The 27,319-nt window shown below is 41.5% G+C and overlaps 2 protein-coding genes across 2 annotated transcripts; one reads left to right on the top strand and one right to left on the bottom strand.

The window, feature by feature from the left end:
- Window positions 1-481: 481 nt before the first annotated feature.
- Window positions 482-988, bottom strand: LOC143405681 (growth-regulated protein homolog gamma-like). Its single transcript, XM_076864040.1, has 3 exons — window positions 889-988; window positions 661-784; window positions 482-569 (listed from the first exon to the last, which is right to left on the bottom strand). Exons 1-3 carry the CDS (start codon window positions 983-985, stop codon window positions 482-484), a joined length of 309 nt encoding a protein of 102 aa, XP_076720155.1. The 5' UTR covers window positions 986-988.
- A 20,357-nt stretch (window positions 989-21,345) lies between these two features.
- LOC143406475 (platelet factor 4-like) lies at window positions 21,346-22,210 on the top strand. The gene is made up of 3 exons (XM_076865220.1): window positions 21,346-21,451; window positions 21,776-21,902; window positions 22,023-22,210. Exons 1-3 carry the CDS (start codon window positions 21,346-21,348, stop codon window positions 22,108-22,110), a joined length of 321 nt encoding a protein of 106 aa, XP_076721335.1. The 3' UTR covers window positions 22,111-22,210.
- The last annotated feature ends 5,109 nt before the right edge of the window (window positions 22,211-27,319 follow it).

The following is a 27,319-nucleotide window of genomic DNA, read 5'->3' as shown; positions in this document are numbered from 1 at the left end:
GCCTCCTTTAGCTCATGAAATACTTACTATTATTTCCCTTATTTTACTAAGTTTCAGATAAAATGAAATAATTATTCTGAGCCAAAAGTTAATAGATATTGGGGGAATCCAGACTTCTACTCTGCAAAATCTTTTCACCACTAAACTTCAGGGCCTCATGCTACAAAATACCAGATTGGAACCCCAGAAGGGACTGTGGCAGGGGGGATGTATTTTTTAACAAGTGGAAAGCTCTTTAGCATACCTAACTGACATTTATCAATTTTAAAGAAGGCAGTTGTTACCTACACTCACTGGAATAGAGACAGGGTTCTGATGGGGATGCAAAACCTAGGAAATAAATTTCGCCCCTCTTCCCTAGCACATTAATTATCTTATGGCTAAGTTGCTAAGATAGCAGTCACAATTTCTAGTCGGTCAGCCACCCATGGGTTTTCCTAATATAATGACTTCATTTACACGTGTAAACAGAAACCATAACTCACTTGTTCAGCATCTTATGGATGATTTTCTTGACCAAGGGGGCCTCAGGGTTGAGACAAGCTTCCTGTCCATTCTTGAGAGTGGCTCTGCAGAGAGAAAGGAGGATCCCAGTGAGGCAAGGGGCAGGGGGAGGGGAGCCAGGTGGAGGGCAGCAGCCTCTGACCGCAAGGAACTTACATGACTTCTGTCTGGGCGCAGTGGGGTCCTGGGGACATCACCTTCACACTTTGGATGTTCTTGAGGTGAATTCCGTGCACAGTCTGCAAGCACTGGCAGCGCAGTTCAGAGACCACTGGCGCCCCTGAGGAGAAGAGACCGGATTAGCGGGGCTGTCCCCATCCTAGGCGTCCTCACCCAGTACCCTCAATCCCAGTCCCATACTGGGGACCCCAGGACGCGGGTCACCTGCTGCACGCCGGCAGGCGGCTACCAGGAGCAGCGTGAGCAGAGCGACCTGGAGGAGCCGCGGGGCGCGGGGGACGGCGGAGGCGGTGCGGGCCATGGGACTCAGCGGGAGGATCGCGGCGGAGCCTGGAGTGCAAGAGCTTGTGGCGAGGGGCTGCTGTCCTGGCTCTGTGGCTCTCGGGCATCCGCGAGCCCCTTTTATGCATGGTTGGCGGGAAAGGCCAGAGCCCCTGGCCAGGGAAATTCCCGGAGCTCCGGGTGCTTCCCCGCGGGCGGAAGGAGGTCGCCGCCCCGCCCCTGGCTGGAGCAGGGGGGACACACCGGTGCCGCCCGCCTGGCCCTGCTACCTAACTCCCGGCGTCTCTGGGCTGTTCGCTTTGCATCCCAAACCACCTCCGAGGGGGACTGTGGGCACCCAGTGACCTTAGCGCATAGGGCAAAGAGGGAGGCAAGAGCTGGGAGATCCTGAGAGCCTGGGAGATCCACTGCAGGAGGGTGCCAAGTTTTTAGAGGAAGGGGATGATACTAGTTATCAGACGTCGGGGTTTAAGGAAGAGGGCGAAGGGGGTCCTAGGTTTTGCTTAGTTCACTATATACCTTTCCTGTGTATGTCCCTAATTTTTGATTTTGCTTATTGTATATACACCTGAAATTCATTCTCTTGTTCAAAACTTGAGTCAATATCGCAGATTGAAGAGAATATTCGACTTGCTTCTCATGTTGTATATCCTCAATCCCCAATTATCTTGTTTGCGTTTTCCATTTGGTGGGAATGGGGATTAACGTCAACAGTTGAATGTAACATGACCTCTTCTTTGGATCCTGACTAACTTCCTTCTTCCCTCTGAAATGTTGGCGACCTCTGAAATTCCCCCGGAGATCTAATATCCCACCTATAAGGGGTTAAACTTTGATCTTGGCAATACCGGACTGTCGGCCACTCTTAAACTGAAGAGCAGAGGGATGGGAGGAGCAGGCTCAAGGAGTTAGCTTTTCTGATAACATGGAGCAGCAGGCTCTTGGACTCTAGGGAGTGGGTCTGCGCAGCGCTGGTGTCCTAGAGCAGCAAATAGAATCATGCAAATGAGATAGGAAACACTAATCTCAATCTCTCTCTCTCTCTCTCTCTCTCTCTCTCTCACACACACACACACACACACACACACACACACACATTCCATTTCATTTAATACGGGGCTGTCTTGTATTCCATGTTGGTCCTCTTTCTCTGGAAACACGTCTCTGTTTTCTGATGAGCGATTTCAGATTCTTTGTTTTCTTTATGTAATTTTTAAAATTTAAATATGACAGCAGAATGCATTACAATTCTTATTACATATATAGAGCACAATTTTTCTTATTTCTGGTTGTACACATAGTATATTCACACCAATTGGTGTCTTTGGATAGTAATGATCATCACATTGCACCATCATTCCAGGTTAAAATTCTTTCATCCTGACTCTCTCTGGTCGCTTTTTCTCCAGGAGTTTTAGAAAACTTTTTCATCACTGGGTTTTAGAAGGCAGGGCAGGGCGTGAGTTTGTTTCTCCAAGTTGTATTCAGATCTTTATCACAGAAACCTGAAATATGATACAATGGGAGCAGAAAGAGGAGAAAGGTAATGGCCTCTGCCCTAGGAGCACAGGACAGAGTTTCCAACTGCCCAGCTCAACAGATACTAGCAGGTGCTCCCTGTCAACCACAGGGCAAGTAGCTCTAGCTGCACATAATTCCCCTATCACCTGCAATTTGTTAAACCTCTTTGTTCCTCCCTCAAGGTGGTTATGAAAAATGAGTCAACATTTGTAAAGCACCGGCATGGATTAAGAACCTTATAAATGTTTGTTAAAAAAAGTGGGAACAGTTTTTTCCAATATTGCCCAAACAGAAACTTCACCTGTTGTGAATCCTTCTTTGAAGAAATTTTAAAAAACAAGTTCATTCCCCAATTTTCCTTTTTACATTTAAAATTTTCTATATCAGTTGCTAACCCCAACTGTGTCTAACTGCATACAACACCATATGGAGTAGCAATGTGTCTGTTAGACATCAAGGCAGATCCTAGAATAAAGTTCATAAAACCACCATCATCTGGGTGTCCAGAATGCCCTTGGTACTGGTGCTAATTGGAAACAGTGCTATCACAATAATTTTGGTGTACAGTGGAATACACGTGCTGACATGTTGTGCTTAAACACTATAGATAGTATACGTGGTTGAGTCCTTCTCAGTAAATTTCCCCATCTCCCTGATTAATTTCTTGACAGAAAGGATACCCAGAATGCACTAACTCAACGCAGGTAGAAAGGCAATGTAACCTCTTCAGCAGTTTCCTGCTGTAGTCAGCACTACACACTTAAAAACTTTTAAAAATCAATTGAGAGTTACAAAAAATATATTTCAGACTTTCATCGAGGAAGGCATATGTGTGCTCTATTATGAGATGCACATAGATGGGATTTTATTTTTCATTGCTGAGTCATTGATTTTGTGATTCCACTTTCAATCATTTCATCTACTAAAAAAGAGTTTGAATAAAAGACTCATTTATTGGAAAAGATGTATAAAATGAATGACTATTTAAAAAATCACTCTAGTATTTATCACTATGATCCTGGGGGAAAAAACCCATAAAAGTAAAAAGATATTAAAGTTTGTATCAGAGAGAAGGAAATGAGAAGTAATCTAAAGGTCATAATTTTGTGACTAGTTCATGAGTAGTTGAGAATTTGTGTGGTTACTATTTTACTGGGATTTGATGGGAAACTGTCTACAAATATGAAAGTAATTATTGAAAACTTGAATTTTTTTTGTTTTCTAATTGTACTTGCAATATGTGCTGGTTTTATTAAGTTGTGAAGTCAGAAAGGCATGCAGAGGTATTTTTTTTCCCTCTTATATCTCCTTTGTCTAGGGAGAAAACTTAACATCTGTTTTTTCCTCAACAAACATAGTACTTAAATTATAAGGGCTTACAGGATTCTGGGTAAATATGAAACAAGCTGCTTCCTATATTTAATTGCCACAAACCCTGAGCGATTTACTAACCCTCTGCACCTACCCAAGGTACAAAGCTTTTATTTTATGCTCCTCTAAGTGCTTTACAAATATTGACTCATTCAGTCTTCAAACAACCCTGTGAAGTAGACATTACTATTATCTTTATGGAAGGTAAAGTTTAGAAATAAAGAAACTGAGGTACAAACACATCAAGTAATTTCCCTAATGAACTATGTCGTTAAGCCTGGAATCAAATCCAGAAATAAAATGGCTCTTAACAATTATGCTATCATAAGAAAAAAATTCTAATACATGATTAATAATTTCAGAAAAGCAGTAATTTTTAAAATCTGTTATTACCTTGGTTGGTTGGTTTAACTTATTCTAAAATGAAACACAAAGCAGTATGGAGATTCCTCAGAAAACTTGGAATGGAACCACCATTTGATCCAGATATCCCACGCCTTTGTTTTTTACTCAAAGGACTTAAAATCTGCATACTATAGTGATGCAGCCACATTAATGTTTATAGCAGCTTAATTCACAGTAGCAAAACTATGGAACCAAACTCAGTGTCCTTTAACAGGTGAATAGATAAAGAAAATGTGGTATATGTACATAATGGAATATTACTCAATCATAAAGAAGAATGAAATTATGACATTTGCTGGTAAATGGATGGAACCAGAGGCTATCATGCTAGGTGAAATAAGCCAGTCCTAAAAACCAAAGGCTGAATGTACTTTCTGATATGTGGATGCTAACACACAATAAGGGGAAGGGGGAAGAAAAAATAGAAGTTCATTGGATTAGACAAAGGGGAATGAAAGAAGGGAGGGGAGATGAGCATAGGAAAGACAGTGGAATTAATCAGACATAACTTTCTTATGTTCATATATAAATACATGATCAGTGAAACTCCACATCAGGTACAATCACAAGAATGGGATCCTAAATAGAATAAGTTATACTCCATTGCATGTGTACTGTGTCAAAATACACTATACTGTAATGTATATCTAAAAAGAATAAATCAAAAATAAATAAAATGAAACCCAGAAGAACAGTCCTATATCTCCAGAGTTGTTTCACTAACAGCATAACTCTCTTCTGTGGCATTGGTTAGTTTGTTACGTTGTCTTGAAGTGCCAAATTCTGAAAAAATAGTAACTTCCCCAGGGAGAGAGACAGGAAAAACTACCGCTTTAGCAAGAAATGATGGTTAACACCTTCAGTATGGTGTCATGAGGATGTCACATACCCACTGGCATGATGTCATAAGAAAGGCACTCTTTGATATTCTTTCCAAAAATTCATAACTGATGTATAATCATGAAAAAAATATTCAAGTCCAAATTGAAGAATTTGAAGTAGCTGAGCAGCATTCTACAAAACTGTGAAGATTATGAAAAATAGGAAAGGACTGAGAAACTATTACGGCCTAGACAAAAATATGGAGAACATGGCAACTAACTTAGATTGGATCTTGAGACAGAAAAGGGACTTAATGGAAAACCTAGTGAAGCCTGAATCAAGTCTGGAGTTTAGTTCAAAGAGTAATGTGCATGACCAACATTGGTTTGTTTCTTAGATTTGACAAATGCACCAGGTAATGAAAAATGTTTGGAACTGAGTAAAGGATTCACAGACACTGTATTATTTTTACAATTTTTATATATTTGAAATGATTTCAAAAATACAATGTTCATGTTTTAAAGGTTTCTCTTTCTAACTTAATTTAGAATATTACCAAAATGAAATTAGTGGACATGCATGCACCTGCTAGCTTTCAAGAAATGAAATTCAATTTTGGTTGAATGCCTGCTTACTCAAATCTGAAAATCCAGAATATCTGTGGTTGCAGTTTGAACACTTCACCATGTTTCATGGGATGAAATAATTTGACTTCAGCATTAATCATGCTGTCCAAATATCTTGTCTATTTCTTGGAACGGAAGAAAAACAGAAAGTGTTTGCTGCAATTGGTCTTCACACACAACTCATAACTGACGTAAATGAGAGGACTGAGAGATAGTCAGACATAGTTTACCCAGGGGAGCTGCCAAAAGAATGAAGCATGTCAAGAAGCAGCCAACATTTGGAGATTATAGAGCTTGACTCTTAGAAATAACTTAATCAAAATCACTTGTTTTGTCATGAAAGAAAAAACAAAGAGTTATGTGGTTTTTATTTTATATGCCACCTTAATATGCCACTTAACTCCATGAAATCTTCATAAATCAAAATTGAAAAAATTTAAAGCACAGGAATACTATAACTTAGAACAAGAAACAAATTAATTCTCTCATTTGAACAAGTGATTTTCAAAGAGAAGTCCGTTTTAAGAGGTGACTGTTAGATTTCTATGCAGTATTTAAACTCATGAAAGCAAAAATTCTTTTTATAAATTTATGTGTGGTTTTTTTTGGTGGTACTGGGGATTGAACCTAAGGACTTGTGCATGCTAGGCAAGCACTCTACCAACTGAGCCATATCCCCAGCCCTAAATTTATGTTTTTATTAATGCATTTTGATTTATATAATTATGGGGCTCATTTTGACATATTCATAAATCTCCATAACATAGTTTGCTCTATTTCAATCTCTAATACTACCATCTTTCCTCTATTCCTCCCTCCTCCTGATCCCTTTCCACTACTTATTGGTCTTCCTTTGGTTAATTTTTGTTTGTAATCCGTGCTTATGTGTAAAGGTAGAATTCATTGTGATATATACATTCATGCACATAGCATCATTTGTCAATGTCAGTATGCATTTCCTTCCCTTTCCCCTCCCCACTCCCTCCTCCTCTATCTCTCTCCTCTACCACAGTTTTCCCCCTTCTGTTTTCATGAGATCACCTTTAAAAAAATTCCTTACTTCTCTCTAGCTTCCACATATGAGAGAACATTTTGACCCTTGACTTTCTGAGTCTGTCTTATTTCCCTTGGGAGATATTCTGTAATTCCATTCATCCACTGGCAAATGACATAATTTCATTCTTCTTTATATCGATTGTGTATATATGCCACCTTTTCTTTATCCATTCATCTATTGGGGGACACCTAGGCTGGTCCCATAACTTGACTATTGTGCACTGCTCTGCTATAAAGATTGGTATGCATGTGCTTTGGAGTCAACACCAAGGAGTGGGATAGCTGGGTCATGTGGTGGGTTTATTTCTAGTCTTTGAGAAATTTTCACACTGCTTTCCAAAGTAGTTGAATTAACTTTCAGTTCCACGAACAATGTAGGAGCATACCTTTCCCCTCCCCCAACATCCTCATCTGCATTTATTGTTACCTGTATTCTTGAAATTTGCCATTTTAACTGGAGTGAGATAAAATCTCAGTGTCATTACAGTTTGCATCCCTTGTTTGTTAATGAAGTTGAACATATTTTGCAAGGCTGCAATTCTTAAAGAAATAGGAGAATCTTTAAAATTGAATTTTTGGTGGTAAAATTCCATTTGCCCTATAATCATCATGGAACCATTCATTCAGAATTGACAAACAGTAAAATCCAGGTGTTCACATCTTCTACTCCCCTCCTCAGGCATTGCTGTGGCAACAGCCACTTGCAGGAGTAACCTGACAGCTCCTCGCCTCAGCTGTATCAGTGTCTCTCACTTTCTGGGCCAATTTTTCTCAGTGGCTTCCATGAAACATTCTTTGCCATAAAACAGGAGCCAATGGATAAACCTTTCCCCATTTTTTTTTCTGCTTTAAACAGATATTTTTTTAATATTTCTTAGAGGGTTTCCGGTAGGATGGAATCCCAGTTGCCCACCCTCTTTTCCTATTTCACTCTTCCCACTTCTTCAGTCCTACACACTGGGAACACATTCTCAAATAAATGACCTGCATGGCTGACCCATGATTAGGCTCTACTTTTCAAAGGGAACCCTAGGCTGACCCACTGCTCCATTTGGGAAGTAACCATGATGATTGGCAGGCAGGTGTGTGCAGTGTAGCTCCACTGTTCTCCTCCAGCTTGCCTCAGGGACTCATTGCCTCACAACTGCCAACCCTATTTCCCTAAAATGACGGGATGACTTTGTTTTTAAGGGGGAAGAATGAAGATATCAAAGCATGCCATCAAATTCTAGGCTTTGTCTCCCCCCCACAATCCAAGGGCGTTAGTGTCAGGTTCAGGGCAGCTTCACCATTCAGTATCCCGACACTGCTTGTCTGGCCACCCTCTTTCTTTCATCTAGTCATACCAGCTCTCAGTCCAGGGGTTCAAACAGGATAAGCCATTTCTCAATTGCTTCTGTCCAGACCTTTCCCCACCCTGCTGATGGATTCAGAAATGGGAAAATGATCTAAGCCTGGTGAAGTCAGAAACAGTGTCTAGAGTTTTTGCTGGAACAATTGAAAATGCCCTGGGTTTGCTAAACTGATAAAAATTAGTGCTGTATTTTTTTTCATTATTATCTGAAATAACTGATGTTGTGTAGCGTATAAAGAAGAGAGGTAGTCTGGGATTGTGGCAAAGTGGTACAGCATTTGCCTAGCATGCGTGAGGTACTGGGTTCAATCCCTGGCACCACATAAAAATAAAAAAATAAAGAAAGAAAAGAGATATTTTTAGCTCATGTTTTAGAAGACAAAAGCCCCAGTAGCATTGTACTGGCTCTTAAGAGGCTCCTTCTGGCTGCATCACCTCCTGGCTGATGGCAGCACCATGGTGGGAGTCAATAGAGGGTTGGGGGAGAGGGAGAGAGGGAGAGGGAGAGGGAAAAAAGGGAGAGAGCAAGTGGGCTCCCAGAGTCAGAAGCTCCCAGAGTCAAAAAAATGATCCAGAAACTGTTGGAAAGTGATGAATCAGCTGCTTAATCTGTTTATTTTCTACCAACCCCTTTTTAATCTCCCAGGAAGGGTAGGATTTGAAGCCTTGACTTTCTAGAGTTATTAGTTATTCATATATTCATTTATACTATACAAAAATTCAGGTACATTTTCCATTCTGTCCTCCAAATCCTACTTGACTCTGAGAACTCGCCTTAAAAGATGACAGAAAGAAGATGAAAATGTGCAAGACTAACATATAATTTAAGGTTTACTCCCCAGTTTTTGGCTAAACACTGTACTTGCTTTGCATTTCTTTAGTTGAAAATTTCTTTCCAAATACATTTGTGTAATTTTCTTTCTCTATTGTTATGTTCAACGTTCCTATGTTGATTAACAGATTTTACCATAGTCAATGACACTAGTGATCATGCAGAGCCAAGCATGGAATACTTGCTCAATAAATGCTTTTTAAGTGTAATTAGGCACTAGAGATTTTCAATGTTTTTGTTCAAGATGGCTTGTTTAAAAGTATCCTTTAGAAGCTTTTTAATGTTTATTTTGCCTTCAAACCCTAAAAATAATAAAGTTGTAGAATGTAAGTCTTGTAAGCAATGGTTATTTACTTTAAAGGGAATACACTTAACACTAGTAGAAAAAGAAAATATATGGTGAAGAAAGCCTTGACATTCTTTATAAAAAACACTCTCGCATTTCTTGAAACAGAAAAGACAGAAAATGATAGATTTTATTTTATATTAAATGTTTTACTCTGGCATTTTGTATATATTTGACTTAACGTGTTCATGATTACAATTTCAGTATTAGAACTGGACTTACAAATAAGTACAACAGAGACTTTAAACTTTACTAGAATATTAATTGTTCGTTTTAAAATCAATATATTCTTCATCAATTTCTAAATCCATAAAATTTATACCCATGCTATTTTTACGGAAATATGACCATGAACCAAAATGTTATTTATTTATTTATTTGTCTATCGTATATTATCAATTTACAGACTTGGAGAAAGAGTTTTAATTCTCTTTCGTTTTTGTATTAACTTTGGTATTTTACAGTACTACCAACAAAATTTACGAAGTTGATAATCTCTGTGATTTTTTACATGATATATTAATCAGAAACTACTAATCACTATTAAAATGCCAGGCATAGTGTTTTACATACATTGATTAAATAGTTCTGACAAGATGGCAATGATCTGATTAAGAGTCTTTTCTCTAGAGCCATAATAATTAGGTAACCTGGCTCCCCCACTTGTTGGCTGTTTGACTTTGATTGGATTGCTTCATCTCTCAGATGGTGATCATGTAATTGTCTATCACAGAGAGCTGAGGTGAGGAGTAAGAGTTGTTAAATTCAAACTGCTTAAAACAATGCATTGTCATACAAATAAATATTAGTAATTGTTTACTATTGTTAGTAGTAGTACTGCAAAGAAGATATCTGAAGATGGTCCTGAAGAAATTCACACTGGGCTGGGGATGGAGTTTAGTGATAGAGTGTCGCGACCCCTTGCCCGCAAGGAAGACGCAACTCAGGAATCTTCTTTCAGCAGTTTATTCAGGCCTTGATTTAAGTATCTTTTAGTGACTCCCTTTCTTTCTTTTTTCTCCTTTCTCCTTCCTCCCGAGGGCCCAAGCACAGCCTAATAAAGCCTCCCACGTACCAATCTTAAGCTGCCGCGTGGGTCTTTTTTATAGGGTGGCAAGAGATAGCGCGCCAACTCTCCACAAAGGAATTTGATTTATCACAGGCCACAGTGGAAGCCGGCGCCATCTTCTAATGGCGGCCACAATTTACAACAATGGCTTACTACAGTTCCCCCTTCTAATTTATAAAACAATGCAGGCGAAAGTAGAGGTCCTATCCTACTGTGCAGAAGTGGCTGCAATGTATGGTTCAGTCCTAAGGAGGCGCCTTCCCCAGACCTGACCCCATATCAGCCGACGCCTTTTTTCGTAGGGCGGGGGTGTGGACGTCAAACCCGCATGCAATAGGACATGCTTTCCTTGAGGTCCGTTGAAGGATCACTCAAGTGCAGTGCTTTGCCTCGCATCCTGCATCGTGATGAAGGTGGACAAAGGGGAACAGCTAAGGCTGAACTGTGGCTGTACACAACGACAAACGAGTTGACAGCACCCTGAAAGAAAGGCACGGACTTTAAGGCGATAGAGAAGCATTAGTGTGGAAACCCACCTGCGTGCAATGGCAGCAAGACCGGCAGAGTGCAAGGGCTTTCCAACACTAAGAGAATAACGAGGAAAGACATGTCGATCCCAGTGCAATGTTATAACAACTTGGGGTGCAACGACCATGTCAAAGATTTACTGTTTAAGCTGCGCAAGCCAGACTTGAGGTGAATTGCCATTTTCTAAAGCTGCAAGAGCTTGGATGATCATAGCCTTATCGTGAGCATTGCGGGCCTTGAGGCGACAGAGAAACCACAAACAGAGAAACATACCGAAGCAACACATTGCGCCAAAAATGCTTACCCCCACCCACTCTTTAAAAAAGGAAAAAGCAGAAGATATCCAATCGGTGAACTGACCCAAAGTCACGGGATCAACACGGGTGTTATTCAAGACAGCTATCTGGGTTAGTTGAGACTGGATCATGTCTTCCGCTTCCATGGACCAATTTCCAGCCAAATATTTGCCAATGATGCGGGAAGCATTCCTGGAATCATTAAATCTGACAGAGGTTATGCATAAATGTGCACGTTGGTCAACACAACCCAAAAGTACTAAGTCAGCCAATTCTTCTACCTGAGCTTGGAGTAAATCTATTCTTTGGTTGGCAGCTAAAATCCCTGACAAAATATGTTGATTAATTGTATTTTGGGATTCAAGTATGGTGGAAGTTTGTTGGACAACTTGATTAATGGTGGCAGCAGTTTGTACTTGATTGGCCATAGCCATTCCGGCCGTAACCGCTGCAGCAGCAGATATCGCCACGGCTGTCACTATAGCCGCTGTGATTCCAAAATCTCTGCGGACTCTAAGTAGCTCAACAATAGGGAATTTATCAGGATCCGCAGTGACCGGGATTGGGACAAAAGTTGGAATTTTCATAAACACTGCTACAGTCCAGGAACCATTCCAACACTCAGATAAGAGACAGGTAGTATGAGAACAATCCAGCATCCCCGATGAGGTGGCCTCAGCCAAAAGGAATAAGAAAGGGGATTGGACACAGACCATTGCAGGAGGCAATGCGGCATTATACAACAGAGAGTTGAATGAAACACATGTAAGTCTATTACCTTGTTCACTTTCCCTAACAGTACCAGAAATATTAGCCAGCCAACTTTTGGCTCCTAGCAACTGAGCCAATGCAGAAATATCGGCTGAAGCCCCCTTTTCATTGGAAATCAGCCACTGAAACCAGGACCAACCTACTCCTGTAGAGGAGCTGGCACTATTGTTAAAGTTATAAACATACCTCTTAAGAGAGGGGGAAAGGGAGAAACCTTTAGCAACTTGATGTTTCTCCCAAGAATGATCCTGGCAAGGCGTAAATGTTGGGGGGAAGCCAAGATTAGGGGAACAGTAAGGAGAGGCCTTAAAATGAGTGGCCTTATAAATACTACTAGAAGAAGGAGGCACTGGGATTAGTACCTCGGAGATAATAGCCAAGGTAGTTATGTTAAGAGCAGAGCTGCTGTTTGCGGGGGTCCCTGAGCCTGATTGCTTCCCCGAAGCTACTTTGCTCAATACAGCACTGATAATGCTTCCTGAGATCTGATTGGACCGCAATGGTTCCTCCCAGTTAGTCAAATTTTTGGTCTTAAGGCTAATGCAATTAGCGTTTCTAAGGCTGAAACAAAAAACTCCTGTAAGATTAACTTGAGATTGATTAAAAATTCTCTCCATGTCCCCTCTAGGAGAGGCACAGGGAGCAGACATCTCACATGAGGTAGAAAAAAGAGTGGAGAGGACACTAGAATTACCATGAACCGGCATCGGCATTGGCCATGCCCGTGCCACTGCCCACCACCGCATTGGTGTCGCCTGTGCCATCGGCACCAGCACCAGAGCCAGAGCACTTAGCAGAATGAAGATCCTCATCACAGGATTGTTGTGGTATCTCTTGTTGCTGGTCAGTTGATGTCGAGACTCTTCTTGTCAAGCGTTCAGGGACCCACAACGGTTCCGTACGATCCTGGGGAAAAACACATACAGATCCTCGTGCCCATGTCAGCACGGGGTCAGGGCCATTCCATTGGCCCGTAAGAACATCCTTCCACTTAACATAGCCAATCACAGAGGGCTGAGGGGACACATGTCTATCGGCCGCAGAGCGACCATGAATATCCAAATTCAAAAAATTAATGGTAAAGAGAGCTAAGGACAGGCGTTCTTTAGGAGTGTGTTCAGCTCCTATTCCCCCTTTTTGTTTTTGTAAAGTTTCCTTTAAGGTGCGATGAGCACGCTCAACAATGCCTTGTCCTTGAGGATTATAAGGCAAACCATGAGTAAGTTGCACTCCCATAGTAGAACAAAAAGCTGTAAATTGTCTGCCAGTATAAGCAGGTCCATTATCAGTCTTAAGGGATGCAGGTGCACCCCATGCTGCCCATGCCTCTAAACAGTGAGTAATGACATTACGTGTCTTTTCTCCCGATAAAGCAGAAGCATGGATAATTTCAGAGCACGTATCAACGGAAACATGCACATACTTAAGGTTACCAAAGTCAGGTATATGTGTCACATCCATTTGCCAAACAACCAATGGCTTTAATCCCCGTGGGTTTACTCCATAATTAGGGGGATGAAGAAATGTGACACAATGGGGACATTGCAATACTATCTGCCGAGCATCCGCTCTTGAAATGGAAAAACGCCTGCGCAGCGTTAATGCATTAACATGGAAGTTTTGGTGAAACAACTTAGCCCTCTCTAAGGAGGAAGCCAAGCATATCAATTGACTTCTAGTGGCTAAGTCCGCACAGGCATTACCTTGGGATAACGGACCAGGAAGAGAGGTGTGAGCCCTGATGTGCATTGGATAAAAAGAAGCAGTGCGGTTAGAGATAAGCTGTTGAAGCTGAGTAAAGTAAACAGACACATTGTGGGCATCACTAATAGTTCCCACGGCCTCCAGGACTTTTAGTGCTTGTACCACATAACTGGAGTCCGAAATAAGATTAAAAGGAAAAGAACACTGTTTAAAAACTTCAATAACAATTTGTAGTTCTACCCATTGTGGATTTCCAGGAGCAAATTGATGCTGGATAGGGGGAGAGTCATTAATTACGTAGGCTCCCATTCCAGACTTGGAACCATCAGTAAAAATGTTAACAGCCCCCGGAATTGGACTGGACGAAGTTACCTTAGGGAAAATGATGGGATGTTCTTTAACAAAATGGAGTAATGGATGAGAAGGGTAGTGATTATCAATACTTCCTTGAAACGAGCAACACAGAATAGCCCAGTTGTCTAGAGTAGCACATAAAACATTAAGTTGAGCTTTAGTGTAGGGTATGATAAGAGAAGAAGGTGATTGGCCGAAAAATTGAATGCTTTGTTGAATCCCTTTAAGTGCCAATGCTGCAACAGCATCAGGATAATATTTTAAGGATTTTTCTGGGGATACATGTGGGTGGATCCATAGTAAAGGCCCATCTTGCCACAGTACTCCAGTAGGCTGTCGCATAGTGGCAAGCACACATAACTGGAAAGGTTTATCACTCTGGAGTCTGCATAGAGTGGCATGTTGTATAGCTTGTTCTACTTTTATAAGGGCCGCTCTAGCCTCAGTAGTGAGGCTACGAGGGGAAGCAAGATCTGGATCACCCTTAAGAGTAGCATACAAAGGCTGGAGCACAATATTAGGAATATGTAAATATCCTCTTATCTAATTAATATCTCCTAGCAATTTTTGAAAATCATTTAAAGTTCGGAGATCTTGAGTCCTGATGGTAATTTTTTGTGGTTTTAATTTGTCATACCCAATTGTTGTTCCCAAAAACCTGATAGAATCTCCCGTTTGAACCTTTTCAGGTGCGATGTGTAGTCCATGTTGAGCCAACAGCATCACGAGTTCTTTATAAGCCTCATAAACTGTCTGTTCTAATTTTGTGGCCAATAACACATCATCCATATAGTGAATGATCTTGGTGGAGGAATACTTATGTCTGAGAGGTGCGAGTGCCTTCCCCACATACATCTGGCACATCGTGGGACTGTTAGCCATCCCCTGTGGCAACACCACCCACTCAAACCTTTGATCTGGTTCCTCATGATTACACGAGGGAAGGGTGAAAGCAAAACGTTGGGAATCTTTAGGATGCAAAGGAATGGAAAAGAAACAGTCTTTAATGTCAATAACAATTATATGCCAGCCTTGAGGAACAGAGGAGAGCAGAGGCAGCCCTCTTTGAATGGGCCCCATAAGCTGCATCTGAGCATTAACTGCTCGTAGATCATGCAGTAGGCGCCACTTCCCTGATTTTTTCTTAATGACAAATATGGGAGTATTCCATGGAGAAGTAGAAGGTTGGATGTGACCCAAATCAAGTTGTTCTTTGACTAGATCATGGGCTGCTGCCAGTTTAACCGAGGGAAGAGGCCACTGAGGCACCCAAACAGGCTCCTCGGTGAGCCATGTTATGGGTATTTGAGCCCCAGTGGCCCCTAGGAAAAACCCAGACCAAACCTGTTAAGCTTTTGATGACCTTGCACAGGATGCTTACGTCCCTGTAGGTGCCTTCCTAGTCCTAGACCTGGCTTATACCCCATATCTTGTATGATATGTTGAGACACTGGGGAATAGTCATTACTAAGAGTGAACCCCATGTCTTTCATCAGATCACGGCCCCATAAAGAAATAGGTAAATCAAGTACATAAGGCTGAAAGGTACCATCGTGTCCTTCCGAGTCCTTCCAAGATAGATGTCTACAGCTGATTTGAGGGGCTTGGGCATATCCAAGTCCTCTTAAGGATTGATCAGAAGCCTGCACTGGCCATCCCCTAGACCAGTCCTTAAGGGCTATGATACTACGATCTGCTCCTCCTGTGTCCAGCAATCCCACAATAGATTTACCTTCTATGCTTAATTCCAAAGTGGGGCGATTGCTCATATCCAGTGACAAATAGGCACAATTTCCTCCGGTGGTACCAATCTGATTTCCTGTCCGTGACCTTGAGTCAGCAGGGAAGTGATTATGTAAACTAGGCAAAATTAGCAATTGAGCAATCCGATCCCCTGGGGAGATAGACACAATGCCCCTTGGAGCTTCTACCATAACCTTTACTGCCCCTACAGTATCAGGGTTTACAACTCCGGGGAAAACATGAAGACCTTGTAGGATAGAGGATGCACGTCCAATTAACAAACCTACAGTGCCAGGGGGTAAAGGCCCTTTGAACTCAGTTTCCACCAATTGGACTCCCATCTTAGGTGTTAATACGAGTCTGGAGGTGGAACAGAGGTCCAATCCTGCGGCACCTGTAGTGGCTCTCCGCATCTCATGGGATGGCGCAGAGAAGGCCATGTCTCGGGTTCGGGTGTGACATTCTCCATTGCCCCATATATTCGTGGGCCCTGGGGTCGGGGGCCCCTTCGGCCGTTTTTTGGCCCAGCTGAAATAGGCTGTCCATGGATGTCCCTCACTGATCTACACTCTCTTGCCCAATGTTTCCCCTTTTTGCATTTTGGACACAGCCCCGGTTGACGAGGGCCATTAGAAGGGCCACCGCGAGGAGGTCCAGTAAAATTGCCTTTTTTGGGACAGTCACGTTTGAAATGGCCGGATTGACCACAATGGAAGCATGTTCCGGCACCAGGACCGCCCCCTTTTGCAATCCGAAGGACAGCAGCTGCAAGACCTGCATTAGTTAAAGGTCCTCCAAGCTCTCTACACACTTTCATCCAAGATTCTATGCCCTTGTTTTTATAAGGAGCGATTGCTGCTTTACATTCTTTGGTGCATTGCTCAAAAACAAGTTGTTTAATCAAGGGCATTGCTCTATCAGGGTCACCAAAGATTTTTCCTGCGGCATCCACCATCCTAGCAACAAAGTCCGAGAAAGGTTCTGTGGAGCCTTGCATGATTTTTGTTAAATTGCCAGACACTTCTCCTCTATTTGGGAGTGATTTCCATGCACGAATACAAATGTTATTGATCTGTTCATATACCTCAGGGGGATATCCTGTTTGTTGATTAGCATATCTGCCTTGTCCCAAAAGCATTTCCTTGTCCCAATGGGGGTGTCCCGCCGCATAGTTTTGGGCAGCCTGCTCTACAGCACCCTCTAGCACAAAGGCTCTCCAGTCCAAATATTTGCCTGGAGAAACACAAGCCCGAACAAGGCTAGCCCAATCAGAGGGAGTCATACAGTATCTAGACAGACTCTCCACCTGAGTTAATGTGAAGGCGGCATCCACCCCATAAGTACGCACAGACTCTGCCAGGGTCTTCACAATTTTGAAATCTAAGGGCTCATGGAATCTTCCCCTATTGTCATCCTGGAAAACTGGATAAGCAAGACCCATCTCAGCATTAACAGCCCTCCATGTTTGGGCATGGAAAGCTCTCCTCGAAACACCCTCACCGTACGGCGGCGGGTCTGGAGGATCATTTTTCTTGAGCTCCTGTTTATTTTTATTCCCTTCTCCCATAGTTAAATTCCCTAGCTGCCGAGACAGTCTCCCGAGCTCCCCCTGTTCTTCCTCCTCCTCTTCTGACCCACTTTTGCATGGGAGTGTGCGCAGTGTACTGAGATCTGGATACAAGCGTTTCCTCCCCCTTTTCTCGCTCTGCACATTTCTTTCCTCCTGAAATATTTCACTCCGTGCCAGAGACAATCGCCTCCTCCCCTGTTTCTCGCTTCGCACACTGCCATCCTCCTGAAATACGTCACTGCCTGCCGGAGATAATTGTTTCCTCCCCTGTTTCTCGCTCCGCACACTCCCACCCTCCTGAAATACCTCACTGCCTGCCATTTCTGATTTTTCTTCATGTAGTTGCTTTAAAACTTCTTGTCCTTTAGTAAGTGCTTCCTGACATCTGCTATCTGTGAGGCAACTACGGATCATCTTCCAAAGGGGTATCACCCCACCCTCTAATATGCCCTGCTCAGAAGCAAAGTCAAGGTCTGTGCCTAACTTATCCCAGCTAGGCAGAGTAAAGCTGCCCCAGAACGGAAACCACGATGCAGCAATATCTGTCTTTTGTAAAAATCTCTGTAAAGTACTACGTTTCACTTTTAGGCCCTTGGAACGTAACAGGTTATCTAGGGCCAGGAGAAGCGGACTTGAAGATACGGCACCCATGACACAACAAAAGACACACAACAAACAAGAGTGAAAGTAAGAGCAAAAGTACACAGTGCAGCTGCAATAAGATTTAATGCTCTCTCTGGCTTTACAGAGGAGCTGCCGCCTTGACAGCGGGTCCTAAATTACCTAGGACTAATCCCCGCTTTAACCGGGGTCCCAATTAACCTGGGACTAATCTCCGCTTTGATGCGGGTCCTACTTATCTAGGACTGATCTTCCGCTTTACCTGCGGGTCCCACCTTACCTGGGGACTAATTGGTGCACCACCCCTGACTGCTGAAAGTTCTGGTTCCCGGGTCTCTCGGCACCACTTGTCGCGACCCCTTGCCCGCAAGGAAGACGCAACTCAGGAATCTTCTTTCAGCAGTTTATTCAGGCCTTGATTTAAGTATCTTTTAGTGACTCCCTTTCTTTCTTCTTCCTCCTTTCTCCTTCCTCCCGAGGGCCCAAGCACAGCCTAATAAAGCCTCCCACGTACCAATCTTAAGCTGCCGCGTGGGTCTTTTTTATAGGGTGGCAAGAGATAGCGCGCCAACTCTCCACAAAGGAATTTGATTTATCACAGGCCACAGTGGAAGCCGGCGCCATCTTCTAATGGCGGCCACAATTTACAACAATGGCTTACTACAATAGAGTACTTACTCACCATGTATGAGGCTTGGGGTTTTAATACCCAACAATGAAAAAAAAAAAAAGAAAGAAAGATGGGGCAAGATAAAGAAAAGAAACTCACCCCAACATCAGATACTAAGTGAGCAGAGTGATCATAGTGTGGATTGGAAATCATATTCTAACCCACTATACCATACCACTTTCCTTGATTCTTCTTTCTCTAACTAAATTATGTTATTTTTCACATAGTGTTGTGGACACAGAAAATAGTATTTAATACACAAATACTATACTGTGTGTACAGTATTGATCACAGGAATATAAGTAAGTTCACCAATTCTGACCTATAAAGGGACTTTAGGAAACATTTACCTACTAAGAATGTAGTTCATTTCAACTTTGCTTTATTAAGGGCTCCTTATATTATCTCCTCACTGTCATAACTTCAGTGCCTTAAAATGTTTTGTCTATAAAATAAATACACTTATTATGTAATAGGTAACAAAAATATGCATAAGCATGTCACAAAACCGTAAATAGAGATTGAAGCCATTTTCATTAGTTTTTATCCAAAAATTAAAAGAAGCTTGGGCATCTCAGTCAATAGTGGTTTCCTACAAAAAGTTGGCAGGGCCATCTCATGAAATATGACACAGTGTTTGCACTATGCTTACATGTCCAAGATACACAGGCCATTTATTATTGTTGTATGGACACATTGAATTATTTTGTGTAAAGGCATAGAAAGGATGACTTTATTGCCACTCACTATTGCCTGGATTCCTTTACTCTGAAAATATTAAAATCTGGGGATATGGTTATACAAATCAAGGGTTTTGCCTGTCCATGCGCAAAAGAATCCCTCTTCTCCTTTTCCACTGTTGCTAACCCAACAGGAGACTCAATTTTCAGTTCCATAAACACATGATTTACACCATGTTGTATAACAACCATTATTATATTCGATGTTGAATTTTCAAAAATATATGCTATGGAGAATTGCCCTTGAAGATCTCACTCATTGTTCATTTAAGAGAGGCAGACATGTGGACAGAAGAGAAAACTATATGTGGCATATATCAGTATGGAGAGATCTGCTGAAATTGTACAAAGGAACCAATGCATGAATAAGTCAAAGCTTCATAATCATTTTCAACAAGTGTTGTTCATTCTCAGTGTAGCTATATTTATTAGACCCCTACCAGTCTACTAAAATAGTGATAAACATGACCTCTAATCTCCTAGAGCTTTCCACTGAGGCAAAATGAAAAAAAAAACCAAAAACATTTTAAAGACTGATAAACACACTCCAACACATGTGTCTGAGCATACCATATATATGTGTATTATGGGTGTGAAAAGGGAAAGGCTGGGTTTCTGCAAGAGAGAACAACAAAGGAGCATAATAGAGTGTCACTTCAGGCTCCTCTGAGGAAGTTGTTACTTACACCAATACCAAACACATGAACAGAACTTAGCCAACTAAAAAGACAGGTGGTGAGAGAATAGGAGAAAGAACATTCCAGCCCCAGGGATTCAGTTTGCACTATGCACATTTCTGCAGATGTTCCATACTGCAGAGCAGTTGGATGTCAGCCAATTCCATGCTGCAGTCTCCTAATATCCTTCACCACTACTAATTTGTGTGACAGAGAGAATCCAGCATTTACCAGTTTTGGAATGTGCACATCCCTAGTCCAGATAACAGCCAAGCCATTCCTTTTCAAGAAAAGGAAGACAGACCATGTTGATCTCTTCACCTTTCCTGTGTGGGACTCTGTGGCATACCTTCCACCCTTACCTCCACATCATTTACACACTCAACTCCCAGACTCTGTATCCTCCTTCAGAGAACATTGTTACTCCCCACCAGCAATACAGCCCATCTCATCCTTCAATGGGACTGGGACACGTGGCCCACCAAACTCTCCTGTTCTCTCTTCTGGAATATTATCAGGGATGAAGACAAATGGAGAATCATTCAAGCTCCAATATTTTAAAAAAATCAAATATAACTTTTGTAATATATCTAAGATTATGAGTAATGAGGAAAATTGACCTTGCTTCTTACAGTATATGGGAAGATGGTTAGTGAAGCTGGTAAATCTCATCCAAGAGAATGGAGAAGGCTTCCACATTCAGGTAAAATTCTGAAGACAGTCATTGCCTAGAGAATGAATTCCACTTTTCAATAGCAGAAAACAATTACAAACAACACAGCTGTAACTACACAGAAGTAGCCAAACTCAACAGAAGCCAACCAGAAAGGCAGGGGTCTAAGGGGAGTTTTGGGTAATGCAGGAGCTAGTTAAGAAGGAAACAGAAATTGTCTGGGTCTCAAAGGAATACACTGTGTAAATTGCATGGTGACCACAGAGAGCTCTGGGGTTAAACATAAAGAAAACATAGACCTTATAAGACTGAGCACTAGTGTTTTAAACTACATAAATGTGTGCATATTTCAGTTAGGGTAGGAGATGTGACTCCTGCTGCCAACTTAAGGCCAAGGCAGCTGACTCTAGCCCTTTTTTGGGTTGTTTTATTTAATCTTGCCTGGCTAGAGCCCAACTCTTCTGTGAAATGACTTAGCTTCCGCCCCCAGTTCCTCATTCCCCATCCCAGGTTTCCGGACTGGACCAGCAGGAGGGATAAAAGAGGCGGGGACATCGCTGGAGCTGCGGGCCTGGGAACCCTAGCCCCCACTTGCCCTGAGCACTGGGATCCTGCTGGAAACTCCAGGACATGGGCCTCATATTGCGCTCCTGCAGCCTCTGCCCCCAGCTCAACCCTGGGCTGCTGCTCCTGGGACTATTGCTCCTATCAGCTGTGATCACAGTCGCCAGGAGTGGTGAGAGCAGAAGCAAAGAGGGGAGGGACTGACCCATGGGAGCAGTGGGAATTGATTCAGAGAACCCCCGGGGGTGCTGAGGCAGTGTCCATAACGTTAATGGTTCCAGCTCTATTGTCCTGGACTTGCAAAGTGTGTGGGCATTGTGCCAAGCTCTGCTGTCTCTGAGTCAATATACCTTCCTTCTGGAAATGCATTTCGCGGCTAAGGAAATGAAGGCCAAGGGCGGGGGTCGGGGAGGGAGATTTGCAAGGTGCCTCTGGCCACTCCTGAAATCCTCCTCCCTCCCCTACTCCTGGCTCTGCACATTTCTGCCACCCTCAGAGGATCCTTCAGATGATGGGGACCTTCAGTGCGTGTGTTTAAAGACCATGTCCAAAGTCAATGCCAAGCGCATCACCAACCTGGAGGTGATCAAGGCTGGACCCCACTGTGCCAACACCCAGATAATGTGAGTCCTGGCCCTGAGCTGTTGGTGCCGCCCTTTGCCCAGCTCTCCCTCTGTCCCTCTGTCTGATCTTGTTTTGGAATCCAGGCACCAAAAGGTGCATCTCTTCTCTTTTTCCTGCAGAGCTACACTGAAGAATGGAAGTAAAATTTGCCTTGAAGGGGAGGTCTCCTTCTTTAAGGGATTAGTCCGGAAACTCATGGCGAAGTAGTTTCTACCTGGCTAAATGTGTACTTTGCTATAAAACTTGTTTGGGTGTCCCCCCACTCCCCGCCCCCACCCCACATTCTCTCTAACTAAAAACAAACAAACAAACAAACAAACAAAAACTTCTAATGATTATATTATCCTTCAAATCTTAAATAAATAAATAATATGAATCAAGTTGTGATTTTCTCAAACATTGCTTCATAATAGAGCAGAAAATAGTGATGTCATCATATTTTCTTACAAGAATTGCAAGAAAAAAATGTTTTGAAGGAGGGTTTGTTTTATAAGGACTGAATTTGCTTGGTGCTACATGTTTGGCTGATAGATATTTGCATGTTTATATGACAGCATTACTTCATAGATGCATTATTTACTTTATGTGTTAGCTTTGTTAATAATAGCATTTAATATGGCAAGATCATTGTATTGTCTTGAGCAAAAAATAAAAACAAATAATAGAATTTAATCATTACTAGTTTCCAAGGCCCTTTTTTTAATTAAGTAAATAAATCAGACCCTGATTTTATCCCTTTAAGACTTAGAATCCAGTACATTATTATTAGAAAATTAATGAAAATAGAATTTGAAAAGAATAGTTAATGTTGCTCTATTAATACTTTGAGAAACTGCATTAAAATAGCTTAATCTTTATAAGGTTTTTTGAAAATGTTGATATTCTACAAAAATGAAAATTAAAAACAGTTTTTGTATTCATAATGCTGCCTACAATGGATCCCTATTTTGCAAACCTATCAGTTTTGTTCTTATTATATTTACATGTTAGTATTCCTCAAGCATGCAGATGTCTTGAATAGCATTTTTTTTCCCCTGGGCATTTTCAGGTTGAGGAGTTGCCTTATTTGCAGTTCAGTATTCTCCATTGCATTCCCTAATATTAGAGGTTACATGTTCAACAGCCATGGAACCAGGAGCAGTGCAAGCTGATGTTTTCATTCATACTTTGGGAAGACATTACTACACTTTGGGGAGAAAAGAAGATGTTGCAACATGGGTATATTAGTTACCTATTGCTTGTGTAACAAATTCTCACAAACTCAGTGGCTTACACAACCCACATCTATTATCTCACAGTCCTGAAGGTCACAAATTCAAAATGAGTCTTAATGGGCTGAACTCAGCATGTCCTCAGGGCTGTGTGCCTTCTAGCTTTAGAGGGCAGTCTTTCTCCTTACCTTTCTCAGCCTCTAGAAGCCACCTCCATTCCTTGGCTTGGGGCCCTTTCTTCCAAGTTTGAAGTGTATCATTCCAGCCTCAACTTTTGTTGTCACATCTCCCCTCTCCTCTGACATTCTCTAATAAGGAGCTGTGTGTACACATTGGGCCAAATTGGATCAACCAGAATAATCTTACTATCTTAACATCCAAATACATGTGTCAAAATTTTTTCTAGCCATATGAAGTAACTAGTCATAGGTTTCAGGCATCAAGCCATGGGAATCTTGGGAGTAGGGGACATTATTCAGCCTACCACAATTGGCAAGAAAGCAGAATCTGGTTGAGGCAGAAGGCAGCCACAGATGCTGGCTTAGGAACTAAGGCAATTTCAACCTAAGATGAAAGTGTTTGGATAATGGTATGTGGAATCTCCTAAGGGAAATGAGACTATGATGTCATTCAGTCTCTTGGGAAAAAGGGACACCATAGGATGACAAATTAATTAAAATAGACACAATTTCTAGAGGCTTATGAAGTGCCAAAACATCATCTAAAATTTCTATACCCACACTGCAAGTTAGGTAATATTATCCCCATCACAGAGTTGAGGTAACTGTCTAGGAAAGGCCACAGCTTGTTAGAAGCTGTATAAATCAGTCTGGTTCCTATCTCCCTGCTCTGGGTTTCACATTGTATGTTCACAAAAACAAGTAGCATGGTAGCCCAAGCATCATAAAGGAATGACCACATAAACTGGCTCTTGTAGATGGATTAGGGTTTGCTAATGGGTCAAAGGGAAGAGTGGTACTACCACCACATGAAAAACTAGACAGAAAGATGTATGATTGTTAAGTCCTCGGCATATTTGGACAGAAGCTCATAGTTCTGCAGGGCTGCAGTCTATGGGGAAAGAGAGTGAACAATGGTCTGTTCTTTAGTTTTCATCCACTTGGTGCTTTTCCCTTCCTGTATAGCTTTCATGAATTCTTACCTAAATTATCTCTCAAAACACAGATATAATTATGGCACTTCCCTTCATAAAACAAAACTCAAAGCCCTTAGCATGGCTCTCAAGGCTGTGCTACATTCACTTTCCCTCTGTGCCTTGTTTCCTCATCCATGAAGTGGGAACAATCTGAGTATATGCTTCATGGGTTATTGTGAGGACTAAAGAAGTGGCATCTGTAAAACATTTGGTGTAGTTCTTCATGCTTAAGAACACCAAATATTAATTCTTGCTATCAATAATGCTTCCAAAATACCACCTCAGTCAGTTTGGAGTGTTAAGCATTTAGCAAAGCATTTTTTTTTTTTTTGTGACAGATAGCAATAAAAGGTCTCAATAGCACCAGTATTCTTCAGAGCCAATGAAATTTGAGGGAGAAAACTTTGGAAAGGAGATGAGAGTGGTGTGATTTATTTTGCCCATTCCTCTTCTGCTGTCTGTCTCAAACAACACACTCAGCTGTATCCCATAACAGAGGTGAGTTAAAGGGACAAAGGCCACAACAAATTTTTCCAAGTGAACCAGTGCTGGAATCTTGGGGCCTCATATGTCTTTATTTCAGAATTACTGTGGTCTAACTATTCTGAGAACACTTTCAAGTTGCTGTCTTTATCAGCACCGGCATTGAGAGAGGTCTTCCTTACCAGGAAAAGCTCAACACACTCCATAGATGCCTGTTGTTCAGGCATCTATGGAGTAATAAGCTTGAGTGTACTTGAACTGTCCATCCACCCCTTCCCTCCCAAGCCAGGTGTTGGTTGGAGGCAGGCAGTGGGAAATGTCCACAAACTAGGCACTTAACGCCTGTCATGGTCCCTATCAACAAAGCAAAACCACCAAAAGATATTTTGCCCCCAGAAGTTGTTCTGCCATTTTTTAATCTTTGCTCTCTTTTTTCTTCTAAGGCCTTTGTGGTAACAGTTTCCTCTGAAATATGAAGAACGTTGAAGGCTTACTTGAATTTAAAGATATATCCACAGTTTCCTCATTATAAAGGATGTGTTATTATAGGTAACAGCACATAAACAGAAAACAAATATTTTTAAAAAACTATAATTTCACCACTCAGAAATATCCTTTTCCTATTTCAAAGTTCTGGTCATATGATATGGTTATAAGATGAACAGTTAATTTTCAATAAAGTGTCTTTTGTTCTCACAGATTCATAAAAGAAACAGTAATTACTTGATTATATTTCAAGGAGTTAGGGAGCATTCCTGTCCCAATTTTACAGATAGAAAACAAAGTTCCAGTATAATAGAATAAGTTTTCTTTAGCCAGGGAATGAATGCCAAATCCATGTGATCTAGTAATCTAGTATTCATTTATATAATTCATATATATATATGTATATATATATATATATATATATATATATACACTATGCATATATTCATTGTGTATTTATGTATGCATGTATATAGTTCCACATGTATACATCTATATACAGGTATGCCCACACATGCTCACACACACATAAAAATTTCAAAATACAATACTTACACTTGCTTTATACTGTGAATCCTGGTATTTTATTTTCTGCACTATGCTATCCTACTTTTAAAAATGTTGACCACAACTCTATAATTTCATGACTCACTGCTGGACATGGATGTTAGTATAAAAGCACTTTAATTAGAGTCAAGTTCTTATGTCTCCTATTGAGTCCACACTCTAGAGAAGGTACCTGGAGAGTCAGCAGGCATGAAATGAGCAGGGCCAGCTGCGTAGTTCAATCTGCTTGGCCAGGTATCCTCTTCCTTTATTCTCACCCACTGACCTGGGTAGGGATTCTCATTACAAGCATTTTTTGACATAGAGATATTACAACAAGTAGGTGTCTATATGAGGTGCTAGCTCCTTGTCCTATTATATTCACTGCCTGTTCTGCTTCACCATTAAATTTGTCTCTAATGGGAACTTAATCAAGGGCAGAAAGTACATTGCTTTCCAGGGCGCTTTGGAAAAAACAAACATATTAATTTAGTGAGTTTAGCAGTTTTATACTGATTTTTTCCCCATATTTCTCTTTGTGTTATATTCTCTCATAAATGGTAACATTAACCCAATGGGCTAATAAGTTGAGTCTCCCTTTCTGTTATGATTTGGATGTGAGGTGTCCCCCAAAAGCTCATGCAGGAGACAATGCTCTTGAATTTCTCAGAGGAGAAATGATTGGGGTATAAGAGGCTTAACCCAATCTGTGAATTAATCCCCTGATAGGGATTAACTGAGTAGTAATTGAAGTAGTAGAGTGTGACTGGAGTAGGTGGGAATTGGGGCATGGTTTTGTGAGTGGAGTCTCTCTCTGCTTCCTGATCATCATGTGAGCTGCTTTTCTCTGCCACACTCTTCCCCCATGATGTCCAGTCTAACCTCTAGCCCTGAGGAATGGAGCCTGCTGTCTGTGAATTGAGATCTCTGAAACTGTGGGTCCCCAAATAAACTTTTCCTCCTTTAAAGTTATTCTGGTTGGATCTTTCAGTCATAGCAGTGAAAAAGCTGACTAAAATGCCTTCAAAGCACATGTTGAAATGTAAGTGCCACTGTGATGGTAATTGGGACATGGGTAATAAGGGCTCCACTGTTTTGAATGGATCAATGCCATTGTGGCAGGAGTGGCTTAGTAATGGGGAGAGTGGGTTGTTGTAAAAATATACTCAACTTTCTTGGCTCTCTCTTGCTCCTTCCCTGGCCCTCTCTCATGGGCTTTCTCATCGTGTCATCCCACTGTCATGTTTGAAATAGCAATAAGCTTCTCATCATATGCAGCCCCTTGACCTTGGACTTTTCAGCCTCCAATATTCTAAGAAATAGGTTTCTTCTATTTATAAGTTACCTACTTTGTGCTATTCAATTTCAGCAATACAAAATAAGATAAGACAACTCCTTTGGATTAAATCTTAATTTTGATTCTGTGTGACCCTTAGGCAAACAGACTCAGTTTCCTCATTTGCAAAACAAGGACTACAGTGGCCGCCATGCAGGGCAATTAAAGAAGTAAATCACACTAATAGTAGGATCCAGC

Source organism: Callospermophilus lateralis, chromosome 8 (assembly GCF_048772815.1).
Source record: "Callospermophilus lateralis isolate mCalLat2 chromosome 8, mCalLat2.hap1, whole genome shotgun sequence".
Lineage (NCBI taxonomy): Eukaryota > Metazoa > Chordata > Mammalia > Rodentia > Sciuridae > Callospermophilus > Callospermophilus lateralis.
The sequence above is the reverse complement of the archived record's forward strand: the minus strand, read 5'-3'. Positions and strand labels throughout refer to the sequence as shown.